The 14,663-nt window shown below is 37.0% G+C and overlaps 1 protein-coding gene across 2 annotated transcripts; it reads right to left on the bottom strand.

Annotated features, from left to right (window-relative positions):
* Positions 1-8,092: 8,092 nt before the first annotated feature.
* LOC110628313 (acyl-coenzyme A oxidase 3, peroxisomal) lies at positions 8,093-14,111 on the bottom strand. 2 transcript variants are annotated; one of them, XM_043949000.1, is made up of 13 exons: positions 13,475-14,111; positions 13,011-13,128; positions 12,796-12,903; positions 12,485-12,657; positions 12,293-12,407; positions 12,124-12,198; positions 11,684-11,814; positions 10,626-10,761; positions 10,431-10,550; positions 9,410-9,556; positions 9,235-9,339; positions 9,045-9,146; positions 8,093-8,509 (listed from the first exon to the last, which is right to left on the bottom strand). In XM_043949000.1, exons 1-13 carry the CDS (start codon positions 13,951-13,953, stop codon positions 8,261-8,263), a joined length of 2,058 nt encoding a protein of 685 aa, XP_043804935.1. In that variant the 5' UTR covers positions 13,954-14,111; the 3' UTR covers positions 8,093-8,260. The 2 variants fall into 2 exon arrangements, with proteins under 2 accessions (XP_043804935.1, XP_021630612.1); XM_021774920.2 differs by having other exon boundaries at positions 12,308-12,407.
* Positions 14,112-14,663: the final 552 nt, after the last annotated feature.

The raw sequence follows: 14,663 nt of genomic DNA, 5'->3' as shown, positions 1-14,663 counted from the left end.
CCATAGCATTCTGCAGACTCCGCCAAAACCTGGAGGTGGACTGGGGTCCCCTATCTGACACTATTGATACTGGAGCCCCATGCAACCTCACAATCTCTTCCACATACACTTGTGCCAATTTTTCCACAGAATAACCACTCTCGACAAGGATGAAGTGAGCAGATTTGGTCAGTCTGTTCACAATCACCCATGTGGAGTCTAATCTGTTGGACGTTGCCGGTAACCCCACCACGAAATCCATAGCTATATTCTCCCATTTCCACTCTGGAATCGGTAGTGGGTTAAGCATTCCAGTCGGCTTCTGATGTTCCAGCTTCACCCTCTGACATACTTCGCAGGCGGACACGAACTGTGCCACTTCTCTCTTCATAGCTGGCCACCAATAGACTCCTTTCAAATCCTGGTACATTTTGGTGGCTCCAGGGTGAACGTTGTACCTCGCATTATGAGCTTCTCTCATAATGTCTCCCTTCAGACTCACGTCATTTGGAACACATAACCTGTTTCCATAACGAAGGATCCCCTTATCGTCAAATCTGAACTCATCATTCTTGCCTGCTTGAACTACTCTGGCTATCTTCACCAACTCTGGGTCCTCATGCTGTTTCTGAGCCACCTGCTCTAGAAACACGGGTGTCACTCTCATCTGAGCTATCAAAGCACCTGTACCAGACAACACCAACTGCAGCCCTTTATCAAAGAGCTTATAGAATTCTCTCACCACCGGTCTTCTCTCTGCTGTAACATGGGATAAACTGCCAAGTGATTTCCGGATTAGGGCATCTGCCACAATATTTGCCTTACCCGGATGGTACTGAATCTTGCAATCATAGTCACTAAGCAGTTCTACCCATCTTCTCTGCCTTAGGTTCAATTCCTTCTGACTCAAGATGTACTGCAGACCTTTATGATCTGTGAAGATCTCACATCTTACCCCATAAAGGTAATGCCTCCACATCTTGAGTGCAAAGATCACAGCTTCCATCTCTAGATCGTGTGTAGGATAATTCAACTCATGCTTCTTCAGTTGCCTAGAAGCATAAGCAATTACCCTTTCATTTTGCATCAACACACAACCTAGTTCCACTCGGGACGCATCACGAAATACCATGAAGTCTTTATTACTGGTAGGCAAAGCTAACACCGGTGCTGATGTCAACCTCCTCTTCAGCTCTTCAAAGCTTTCTTCACACTGATTAGACTACACAAACCTCTGATTTTTCTTGGTCAACCTGGTCATAGGAGCGGCAATTTTTGAGAAGTCCTGGACGAACCTCCTGTAGTAACCTGTCAAACCCAAAAAGCTTTTGATCTCTGTGACTGTAGTGGGTCTAGGCCAGTTAGCTACAGCTTCTACCTTCTTGGGGTCCACTTCAATTTCCTTTTTTTTTTTTGACACAACATGCCCCAAGAATGAGATGCTCCTCAACCATAACTCACACTTGGAGAACTTGGCATACAAGCTATATTCTCTCAGGGTCTGTAACACTATCCTCAGATGATGGGCATGCTCCTCTGCATTCTGGAATACACTAAGATATCGTCAATGAAAACGATAACAAAGTGGTCCAGGTACTGACTTAAAACTCTGTTCATGAGATCCATGAATACTGCAGGGGCATTGGTTAGCCCGAACGGCATTACTAGGAACTCATAGTGCCCATATCTGGTCCTAAACATCGTCTTCGGCACATCTTCTTCCTTGATTCTTAGCTAGTAATACCCGAATCTCAGATCTATCTTGGAGAAACAACCTGCTCCTACTAGCTGGTCAAATAGATCGTCGATCCTAGGTAACGGATACTTGTTCTTGGTAGTGACTTTGTTCAACTGCCTGTAGTCGATACAAAGTCTTAGGAATCCATCCTTCTTCTTCACAAACAGCATTGGAGCACCCCTAGGTGAGGTACTCGGTCGGATGAAACCCTTATCTACAAACTCTTGCAGCTGCTCTTTTAGCTCCTTCAACTCTGCAGGTGCCATCCTGTAGGGAGGAATAGAGATCGGTCTGGTTCCAGGCATCACTTATATTTCAAACTCTATCTCCCTAGCAGGTGGTAGTCCTGGAAGCTCGTCTGGGAAAACATCTAGGAACTCTCTGACTACGGGCACTGAGGCGGGCTCCCTGACCTGACTATCAAGCTCTCTGACATGAGCTAGAAACCCCTGACAACCCCTCCTAAGCAACCTACGAGCCTGTAGGGCTGATATCAAACCTCTAGGTGTACCCCTCCTGTCTCCCCTGAAGACAACCTCTGACCCATCTTGACCTCTGAACCTGACTACCTTGTCTCTGTAGTTCAAGGTAGCACCATGAGCAGATAGCTAATCCATCCCTAGAATGACATCAAAATTCGTCAAGTCTAGAACCACAAGGTCGGCTGGAAGGCATCTACCCTCAACAAACACTGGACTATACCGGCAGACTGACTCTGCCACCGATGGATCACACTTGGGTCCACTGACCCAGTGGTCCGGCTGACGCTTGACTTAAACTAGCGCAATTATCTCACTGCAAGCCTCTACGGTCTCCCTGGTCCGATCCTACACAAATGGACTCAAATGAGGGATCAAACATAGCTATTACGAGACTCTAAACACTCCCTAAAAATCCCTTAAAACATAACAAAACATGCATAGAAAACAAGCAAATGAAGGCTGGACAGGGGACTTTCGGCGGCAGGTTCGGAGGCCGAAGGTCCCCACAGATCCGAAAGTCATACACTTTCGGGGGCAGGTTCGGCAGCCGAAGGTCTCCACAAATCTGAAAGTCACTAACTTTCGGGGGCAGGTTCGATGGCCTAACCCCTTCACAGATCCGAAAGTCCATCCTTTTGGGGGCAGGTTAGGCGGCCAAAGGCTGCCTCCACAGGCAGGTTCGGCGGCCGAACCTTGCTTCGGCGGCCGAACTTGGGTACTCTAGAATGGCAGAACTCGATTCTGCCTTATGCACTCACCCTCCAAAACTTCTCAAATCCCCACATCCAACCCCTCAAAACATGCATACTCACTCAAACATGCACAAGGGACATAAAAACTAGCCTAAACCCCAACAAACAACTATAGAACATCACAAGAGCCAATATTCATCAATAAAACTAATACAAACCCTAACACTTTAGATCTAACCATTTCATGCATTTTTAACCCTTAACCCTTTTTAAAACTTACTTAAAACATAGAAAAAAGTAAGGATCTACACTTAACTCTTGAAGATCTAAGGTAGATGCGACCCAAGCTTGGAGTTGAGGAGAAACGGTCTCCTGAGGTCTCCAAACTTTAAAATCTTGGATTCAAGCTTAAAACTTCAAAAATAAGAGAAAACTCATGAATATTTTGAAGGATTTGAAGGAGAAATGATAGAGCATATTTTAGTCCTTTTTATCTTGATATTATTGATTATTATTTACATGATTTCTGCTTAATTTAGTGCTTTTGATATTATTTTGCAGAAAATAGTGTAAAAGGACATTTTGGAGAAAATACCCTTAAAACTGCTTTAAATGGAGTAAAGGAGAGCAAGCCTGCCAAGTTGAAATTCAAGTGAAGCTAAATAAGGAAAGTTCTAAATAAGGAAAGTGGCAAATATGGAAAGAACATCCAGCCAAGGCAATTTGAAATTCAAATTTCAAAACTCCAAGTAGCATTTTCCTTATTCAAGAAGCCAAGTCTCAAGTTGTCATAAATGAAGAGCCAAATAAGGAAAGTATTTTGAAATTCAAATCTTCAAGATTCATATTCAAATTTTGAATTTCAAAATCCAGCTTATTAAGGAAGCCAAATCCAAAGATCACATGCTTGCCACCTCATGCCTTGCACATTCAAAATTCAAATTGCAAAGGAGTCTCCACCTTCCTTATTAGTGCATGGGCGGCAAGGAGAGTGTGAAGGCAAGTCTTGGGCACCTTGGGCAGCATCTTGAAGACATTTGGACAGCAATCAAAGACCAAAAGACCCACTCTTGCACAAGCTACACATGCCCTACGTTTTTCCCTTCTCACATGTGCATGGATGGTACATCTTAGACCAAGGGCATTTTGGGCAGCTTCTTGACACCTTGGGCAGCCTCTTCACTAATTAGGAAGCAAGTATCATCTAGGGAAACACTTTTCAAGTATAAAAAGACACATAAGGAGCCTCCCTATGCTCTTTTAAGCCCCTCTTGGAGGCACCTACGGGATTGCAAGTGACACCATCTCTTCTTCTTCTTTTCTTTTATTTTTTATTTTTGTTTTAGCCATGAGAGGCTGAAACCTTTTATTCTAGTTAAATATTAGGTGATACTTTAGTTGTTTTATGGATTGTGAGACTTGATCAAACATTGTTTATCTTTTGTTATTCAATATTCATACAATCTCATGCTTAATTCCATTGTTGCTTTGTTGTTTTGATCAATATGGCCAATTGATTCTTGATTGCAAGGTAATAATATGTTAGTTTGGGTGATTTAAGTCCGTAATTGCTTGGATTATTCAAACATAAGAACACTTGGTGTAAAAACCAAGGAAATTGTATGATCTAGCAAAATTTCATGCGTTTGAGTAGTTAGGATTGGATCTCTCTCTTTCTTGATGCAATTAACAATTGTTTGATGCCTAAGGCCCAAGGACGTTCCTTGGCAATTTGTTAATTAGTAATTAATTAGAAGACGTTCCCTAATTGGTTTAATCATAAGGAGAGACATGGTGGTGAGAAGCGTCTTCCATCTCCATAACTAATCTATTGAATCAATCAAAAGAAACCAAGTGTCAATGATCAATCCCAACAACTGAAGTGGATCCAATTCTTCAACTAGAGCTTTCTTATTATTTATTTCTCTTTTATTTTATTATTCGCTTATTTTAATTGCTTTTAGTAGTTTGTTAATCAAATCAATCTCAAACCCCCCATTTTACTTTTACTGCAATTTATTTTTATTCCGCTTTCCGTTTATTTCTCTTTCAGTTTTATCTCGTTTCAGTTTATTTTACTTTCCGTTTATTCCTCTTTCAGTTTTACCTCGTTTCAATTTATTTCGCTTTCAGTTTGTTTTGCTTTCAGTTTATTTTGCTTTCAGTTTATTCGCTTTCAGTTTATTTTGCTTTCCGTTTATTTCTCTTTCAATTTATTTTTATTTCTGTTAATTCTCTTGGTCTTGATAAGGAAGATAGGTAAGTTTTCAATTCCCTGTGGATTCGATCCTTTCACCACTATCTGCAGTTGTAAATTGTTGATAACCAGAAAGGTTATTTTTGACCGGTTTCGACAACCGCGAGTCAAGAAACAACAAAATCAACAATGGAAGAGCAAGAACTCACCTTTGCCCGAAAATGGAGAGAGAAACTCTCCCATTTTCAGAATGGAGGCCTCTTATAGATGGCTGGCCAGACCACCTTCAGGGGCCGAAAAGAGAGCTCCCGCGGCAGCACCATGTTCGACCGGCAGCACCATGTTCGGCGGTCGAACATGAAGGTTCGGCTGCCGAACCTAGTTTTTCCCCTCCAAAACATTTTTCTTTCTTTAAAAAATTCTTTAACACAAAAACCAACAGTAAAACCATAAAATTCATTTTGTGAAAAACTTATTTTACCCTTCTAAGAGGTTCCGACATCCGAGATTCTAGATTCCAACGGGGATTCCGTCGAAAGGTTGGAATTCCAACACCGGAGTCTAGCCGGGTATTACAGTATGGGAGCCATATTATGATGAATTTCTTGCATCATTACCATTATATTGTATGCAAGGCTATGATATTTGGAGAGCAGTGGTTCCCTTTATATGCTTCCACATGGTAGAATGACATCAACCAAGTAGGGTGTTGCACCAATTCGGCATGCAACAACCAATACCAAATCCACCACGCCAGCCAGCTAATCTTTACAACACATCTCTACTGTCATCTGATAGTAATTAGATTACAGTTCGTATGCATTGGATTGCCATATGAGAAGATGGATGACAGATGTTGGTTGTAGCAATACTATTAGATGGACATATTTATTATCATTCAGAATATTTGAAATAGTATAGAAGAGTATCTCGTCAATAAATATCGCATCGTGGTGCAGTTATTGGCAGAGTGGTAATGTTTTATTATTCAATATATTTTCATATATTTCTATTTATTTAAAATATTATTATTTAATTATATAATGTCAATAGGATGACGATATCGAGAACATTCATATGATAAATTGATATTTTTCTAATCCAGACACAGATCTTATTGAAAAACAAACAACAGCCATATTCTATGCCATGGAGGAAGAGAAATGAATAACTGAAATACCTCCATCTGCTCCTCGGACACAATCTATACCAGAGAAGAGACCTAAGCGTAGACGTAGCTTACGCCAAAAAGTTGATATTAATACACATACCACTATCCCAACAAATGTTATCATTCTGGCACCCGTTTCATTCCATATACATCAACTATTTGGTGAGGTTAGATAGTTATCAGCAGACCCTAGTGTTCCACAAGACAATAGAGCACACTATACAGACATATGGTAGTTATATGCCACCATCTTATATAACCCTGATGCAGTGGTCCTTTCAGCAGGTTGGTATTCAAGATCATCCATTTCAAATGCAGACTCTATAGGTAGTACTTTTAATACTTTTGCCCGACATGTCAGTTCCGTTAATGCGTTTTCAGCTAGACATTCTGTAGATATTCCTTTATCTAATCTAATAGTACAACCATTCTCTAGCCATTTTGTACCGTAGGCGTTGGACCAATACTACTTTACTGTTGTATCTGATGATATCTTTTTATCATCACAATAACGCAACATCCGAGATCGGTGTCCCCTAATCTTAATATTCTCATGACCTCCACAAATATTGATCCTACTGCTGAAGGCAAGAGTATAAGTGGTGACCCGCTGGCTATATAGAACTCGATATTGATTTTGCTGATGAAAGCAATGGTACAAGCGGTGACCCGTTGGTTATATAGAACTCGACATTGATCCTGCTAATGAAGGCAATGGTACAAACAGTGAACTGGCTATATAACACTTGACGTCTACATGAAAAAAGTGACGTTTATACAGTATGACATTTGTATCATCTTAGCATTATTTTTTAACTTTATCATTTATAAATATATTGTTTTATTTTTATTACATTTTATTATTTCTAAGTATTTACATATATTTTTTTATTTTATTTTTTATAATTTCTATTGTTCAAAAATATTTATATTAAATATTTATAAATTAATTATAACAAAAATAACAAAATATAATATTATATTGTAAATAAATTAAAATAATTAATATTTATAATAATATTAATATAATTTTTATAATTATATTTATTTAAATTTAATATATAATTAAATAAATTATATAAATTAATAAAATATAATATAATAATTTTTTTAAAAATTTAAAAAGGCAAAAAGCCCTACCAGCACACCGTGCGCAACAATTTATTCGTCCTTCTTTTACTCATTATATTGCAATCATTGTTTACATTAAAGCTTTAGAAATTTTCACTTTCCTTAGCTTTATATAATTTTAAGTGGGACAATTTTAAAGTATTAGAAATCAAATATATATTTGATATCAGTAGAACTGTAGATGTACAACATGCCCGTAAATTTTTTATTTAAACTATAAAAAAAATACTTTAATTTAGTCTTGAATTTCAAAGGAAAAGTAAACTTGGTTATTTAACTTTTATTTTAATTTTTTTAAATTATGTATCAAACTACTTCCAATTTAAATAAATAATAATAATTATTATTATTATTATCAAGTAATAAATAAATAGTTCATTAAAAGAAAAATCAAATAATCAACTATGCTTTTCTTAAAAATTAAAGAATTTATTAGTATACATATATATATACATATTTAATATTCATAAATATAATAAATTAATTGTTTATAATAATCTTATTTTCTTAATTTTTTATTCATTAACTAATAAAAAATTATTAGTTATAAATAATTTTTCTTTTTTAAATATTTTATTCTCAAAATAAATTATTTATATTACTCAGATAAAACTATAGTATTTATATTATCTAATTTTCATTAAAATATAAATTATTTATATTATCTAATTTTTCACCAAACTCACACATCAAAATTATTGATGCAAAAAATCTCAGCTTCCAACAATATACATATAGATAGATAGATAGTTATACAATCAGGAAGCATTACATCAATTTGGGTAAAGGGTTACCTAAGAATTCTTATTTAAACTTTACGAATGAACCTTTTATTTGAGGCTCAGAAGGAAGAGATCAATATGCATATAACTAGCGTTTGATAGAGGACCAAGAATTTGCATCAATCCAGTTATAAGCTATGGGGCTCAGAAAAGCATCAGGAATGCCCAAGGAGCTCACCAGCGCAAGCGCATGCGGGCGCAATTCACTGCAAAGCTTTGTCAATTCTTTTCTCACAGCAGCTGCATTTTCTGTTGATATGTATCCATACCTGAGGAATGCAGCATCTTCTTCCAAACAGATTAAGGCATACATTGATCTCAACAGACTCAACACATTCTGCAGCCAAAAAAAAAATCAGCAATGAGAAACAAATTCATTTTATTTTCTGTAATATTGCAGACCAGTTCCATATGTCCCCACTCTGGAAAAATACAAAAAAGGCATTGAAGTTTGCTGGTACTACTTATTTTGTACAATTACAAATGAGAAAGCCAAAAGGTCACCTTTTCGGTTTTTGTTGATACCTATGAAATTTACAAAAATTTCCATAAATTACTTTCCTAAGACCTTCCCACTTCGCATTACTTCTATATGTTTCACAGTGACCTGTTTTGCTTCCATTATATAAAGCTTCAAGGACTTCCTAGCACTTAAATGTAGCATAGCAGCCAATGGAAGTGGTAATTTTGCATGCCATAATCTAATGACTGTAACTTAGATACCATTATTTGCCTAATTCCAGGGTTATGATAATTTCATCACATTACACTGTCATGATGCAGAACTACACCATATGAAACTGGTAGCCAAGCTTTACAAACAAAATCAACAAGCAGATGTGCAGAAAGTGAGGAAGATTTTCCAATTTTACCTTTAATGGACCCACGGAAACAGTTGCCTCAGTGTCAATGAAGGTTTGCAGTATTGTACGATCTGAGAAAGCCCTTCCCAGGTCTTCTGCAAGTTGGTAAGACTGGAGAGAGAGATAGACAGTAAAGTGACAACAATTAGAGCAGATAGAAACTACTAGCACAGCAATTTTAGTACCCAGAAATCCTTACCGAAATAAATGCATACTCTTTGCTTTCACCATTTGCTTGACGTTCTGACACTTCAGCAGCAAATCGATTCAAAAGATCTCGCTCTCTTAAGCAGAAAGCATCAATCTGATGCACAGAACTGGTAAGGCATGTGTTTACAAAGGTTAACATGTGAAAGAAGTTAATAATATATCACCTGAAATTGGGTACTTCTGAGAACAGTACTTGTCAGGTGAGATGGAATTGTAGGTAAAGGTCCATTCATATGTTCTAACCCCAAACTATTAAAAGGTTTCTTTTTCTTATGAGCTGCTACATATTCTGCAAGGAGTGCCTTGCTGACCTGAGCTCAAAAAAATTCCACTGCTTTAGATGAATTCTAAAAGGTAAATATGGAATGATTAATGTTTAAACATAAAAATTTAATGGTGTTGACATGTCATAAGTATAACATTTATTCACATGTAAATAGTGAAATGTTAATGATTTTGCTCAGTGGACATTTTCAACATTAAATCCAGAGGACAAAATTAGTTCATGGAACAACTCATGGGTGTAGTGCTGTAGGACAGGACCAGGTCAGCAGTAAAAGTCATTTGTTCTTCAGTTTCTTTCCGTCTAAATTCATTCCATCAATAACCAGACAAGTCGCCCCTTTTTAACATAAATGTGCAGCTTTAAAAGTCTAGAAACTTCTATAGATACTCATTTTGCATGCATTCTAGATCACTTAATGTCAGAGTGGATTTTGTCACTATGTCACCTGATTGTGGGAGATCCTAACACATCAAATTTGAGTGGGTGGGATGAGTTACATGCCTTAGGACAAGATAATTCGTCAGTATTCAGTAATTTATTGTGCAAGAAAGCTTTATAAGGTAAGTAGCTAACCATAAATCACGGTCATTCTAAAAATGCTTATGTTGCTTTATTCAAGAAGAGCCTAAGAATGTAAACTACACGCCTTGAAGAAAATCCGATCTCAAATCAAAATCAACTTGTTAGGACTCATATTCTTCAATCCTACTTGTTTTGCAACTCCCAGTCAACCATTATTCACTCAGACAAACAAACACATACATGATGTTTCACACAATATGACTCAACATGACTCATCTTTTATTCTCATCTTCTTTTTCAGCTATCAGATCATTGGTATTTCAGTCAACCAGCATTTCATTAAAAATTTTCATGAAAAGGACAACCATACACAATACCTGCTGCATAAGAACATTATTGTCCCCCTCAAAGGTAGTCTGAACATCAAATTCACTTTTCAATTGACCAACTCGATTTTCAGTCTTCAAGCCTTGTCCTCCACAAGCTTCACGACATTCCTACAAATAAAGATAAACGTTAGTAGGGCAGCTTATCATAAACCTAAATTTCCAATTGAGATTTTAGCCCCTCACTTGAAGTGTTCTCATATTATGCCAAGTCAAAGTAGCCTTGAATGCACTTGAAATAACATGAAGGGTTTTATTCGACTCTGGCGTCCTATTCCAGTATATCATTTTCAAGTAATTTCCAGCAAAACTCATAGCATATCTGCAGAAGAATAATCCCGAGGAAATCAGATAGAGGGAGAAGACAAGCAATGAGTAAGGATTATGTCCTGTGCATTTAAACTACAAGCATCTGTATCAGACAAGTAATCAGAAGCTAAGTTGATTTGCCTGGTTCATGTACCAGAAATTGCCAGGCATCAGAACGTCTATTATATCTACAAGTAGGATAGCTTTATCAGATTGTACAACAGTTTAGGATGTGAGTTATCCCTATCTAACACCTTGTTTTGCAAAATGTAATGTGGAAAGATATTTTTGTAATGCTTATGGCATCAATATACACATTGCTATGATGGGTCAGTGGACAGATTAGAAACCAGAATAGGTCATGTGTCCAGACGGAACAGTCACAACAGCCTCTGTTCCTTTTCATAATAATGATTGACTGCTTGAAACCCTGTTGCAAAATCTAATGACATGAACTTAAGTATTCATTCTTGTAAGAAGCACAATGATATTATACTCGAGATTCTAATTACTAAAGCCAGACCACACATAAAATGATAGCAGCTCCAGAACAAAAAGGAAGCTTAACAAACAAACAAAAATATTGAATATCACATTGGTGGCATACTACTTTGGAAAAAAAAAAAAACAATTTAACCCAGCACGTGAAGCAATATCGCATTTCTGGGCTCTAGGGAGGGTTGATGCATACAGCCTTCCCCTGCTTTGCAGAGAGGCTGTTTTCGTGCCTCAAACCCCTGACTTTAAATCACAAGTGGAGTAACTTTACCATTACATCAAAGCCAGCCTCTTTATTTTGGAATAAGAGTTTGAGTAAAATGTAAATTTCAGGACATTTGAATAATATAACTTAAGAATAACAGATAAACTTACCGTGTAAGTTCCAAATTTCAATGCATTACAAAATCCAAAATTTGGCAAATAATCAGACTTACGTCTTTGCTAGAAGAGGCAAGAGTCGCCGTTGATGGCTTGGGTAATCAAGCAATAGAACTTCAGGTCCATTAGGTGTAACAGAAAATGCCCGCCTAGTTAATGAGTACCTTATGGCAGTTGCTAAGCCTATCTGATATAAGAAGAAAAGAAAACCATATTGATAAGACATTACAAATTAAAAATTAAAAGAAAAAAATTTTGGTATTAACATTGAGTTGATGCATTATTAACACAGCAACCCAGTGGTTTTCAAGTGTTCAAGTGATGAACATGAGATTCTCACATGATTAAACTAAGTTGATTTGCCTAGTTCACATTCTCACAAAACACGGAAATTTTAACCCCTCTTTGGTTTGAATTCATGACCTCCAAAATGTGAGGCACAAGCAAATGCAACATTAATATCTAAAGCAGAAATGAGCACCATTGAGTTCAGTACCTTTGATGTGTAAATTGAACTAACAGCAATAGTTACACGACCAGATGTCAGAGGAGCTAGGAATGCTGCAAATCTCTGGGGAAAACAGAACATGAACTAGTTAAATTGCTCCATGGTTAAACAAAGACCATAAAATTAATAGATAATGATGATAATTAATGTAGTCTACCTCAAGAATAACTACCTGATCCGAGTCTTTTATTGCACTCAGATATTGTCCATCTGATGAAACATCAGCAACAGAATTCAACAGATTCTCTCTGGGTATTCTCACATTATCAAACCTGAAAAACAGATTGAAAATTGTCCGGCATTTAATCATGAGTAAGATAATCATTAACAAGAAAGGCCTGGAAAGTACCAGATTCGACCATTATCAACACCATTTAAACCAATTTTATGACCACAATCAGCTACCCGGATGTTAGGGCATATGTTACCATCTGCATCCCTGATCTGAGCTATAAATGCATGGACTCCTTGATTTGTTCCATTTATATTGAGCTGTGAAAAGACGATTGTGTGCGTCGCATGCTAAATAGCAGCATAAAAGAACTGTTTCATTAATATACTCAAAACTGAGGCAGGAACCACATATAGAGTAAAAACTAAACGCAAGGGACAGGAATTATAGGAAAAGAAGATATTGAATTGTTTAAGAAAAATCCTTACATTAGCAGCCCCACCAATCCAATACTTCTGAGCTGATTCGCAAGGAGTATTAATAACAAACTCCCTAGTGTTGGAATCATAAACGGTCACTGTTTCAATTCCTCGGACCTGGAAACATTAACCGAGAGAAAGGTTACTACAAATAAACAAAAGAGAGCCCCACGGAGGCCTGATGCACCATGCCCCAGACCATAAGATTGACAACCTTCACGTACATTACTTCCATGCCCCAGTTCCGACATAGCAAAGCAGCCCTTAATTGCATAAGTTTCAGTGTCTCTTAGCCACTTGTCATGATGGCGCTTTGTCCCAAAAAATTGGATAGCACCACCCCTGAAATCCATGATCAAATGAAAAATAAATTTAGAAAGAGAGAGCATCATTAGTAGGGAAAAAGAAGTGTTCAAAAGCAATGGCATTACAGTACCACAGTTGATAAAAGCAATTCTTTAAAATACGTTAGTTAAAAATATTAAAAATTAGTGTACCGTTATAATATTTATAATTTTTACTTACAAAAACACTAAAATAATAAATCAGCTTTCCTTTCAAACATGATGTTCGCTTTTCTAACCCTTAACAACAATACCCAACATTCTCAAAATTGGAGATACAAAATTCCTAAAAACAGAAAACCAGAAAACAATGACCAAGAACATTAAAATAATAAAATACACACCACAAAAAGAAGTGAACACCAAGCTTGATAGCGAGGGAGTGATCAAATATCCCAAGAACTTCAAACAATGCAAACTTTTTCATTTCCGACTCTAATCCTTTTCCCGTCAACCATCCATCAAAAACCCCTCTTTCCAACAGATAAGCTATCCGTTTCATTGTCATCTCTCTCTGCTGCTCCATAGATTGATTATAGTCCGGCGATACGTACACTCTCCCTCCCTTCTCTTGCGGATTAAACACCTTGCTCTGCCTCATTAATCCAAACAACCAATCCCTATCCTCGATATTGTGCATGTCAAGCAATTTCCGCATCTCGTTAGTGTCAAAAGAGCAACTTTCATGGAGTTCAGGAGGAGAATAGCTGAGGCAAACGTTCGATTCCAGAGGAGAAACGGATTGAGAAGAAAAACTGAGAAGGTGATTGGTAAGGATCCGGGTTCGAATCCAGGCGCGATCACTAGAGTATTGGGATGCCATTTTTTGGGGGGGAAATTTCAGAATTAGGGCTTTGGATTCGAGAATTTTCACTGAATGATCGAAACTCGGAGAGGATAAGAGATGCAGGTGAAGAAAAGTGGATGTGAAAAGGAAGAAAATAGCAGAAAGTTTGGATATGTTAGAAACTTTTAAAAAAAGAAAAGAAAAAAATAAAATAAACTTCGTTATTGTTCGATTCGCACACGGTAGGTCAGCACGCGCTTGGCTTTTCCTTTTTTTGTCGGTCAAAGACTTGGAGTTATCAGAAAAAAAAAAAAAAAAACGAAAAAACAAAGACTTGGTGTTAGATGGGTGGTGGTAGTGGTGGTTTGGTGTGTGAAAATGGGAACTGAACTCTAGAGTAGGCTCTGGTGGTTGGGAGTAGTCCTGGCCAAAGGTCAATTCCAGTTTGGAACCAACGATTCGATTTACAGATTAAATCAGAATTAATTTAATTTATAACGGTTAAAAAATAATTTTAATTTTTTTTTATGTTTTCGATCGGATTTTACCGCACTTATGGTTATTATTTTTTATAGTTTTGATTTTAATTTAAATTAAATTTAAATTATAAATGAATTTGAATTGAATTTAGGGGTGTAAACGAACCGAGCCGAGCCGAGTTTTGAAGAGCTCAAGTTTGGTTCGTTAAAATTTTTTCGAGTTCGAACCGAATTCGAGCTTTACTCATATCGAACTCGAGCCGAGTA

This window comes from Manihot esculenta, chromosome 12 (assembly GCF_001659605.2).
Source record: "Manihot esculenta cultivar AM560-2 chromosome 12, M.esculenta_v8, whole genome shotgun sequence".
Classification (NCBI taxonomy): domain Eukaryota; kingdom Viridiplantae; phylum Streptophyta; class Magnoliopsida; order Malpighiales; family Euphorbiaceae; genus Manihot; species Manihot esculenta.
This window is presented reverse-complemented; position numbering and strand designations above follow the sequence as displayed.

Coding starts and splice junctions, on each gene's coding strand:
- LOC110628313 (XM_043949000.1), bottom strand. CDS start 13,953: ATGGCATCCCAATACTCTAGTGATCGCGCCTGGATTCGAACCCGGATC. Junction 13,129..13,474: donor GGTGTTCACTTCTTTTTGTG/GTGTGTATTTTA, acceptor CATGGATTTCAG/GGGTGGTGCTATCCAATTTT. Junction 12,904..13,010: donor AACTGGGGCATGGAAGTAAT/GTACGTGAAGGT, acceptor TAATGTTTCCAG/GTCCGAGGAATTGAAACAGT.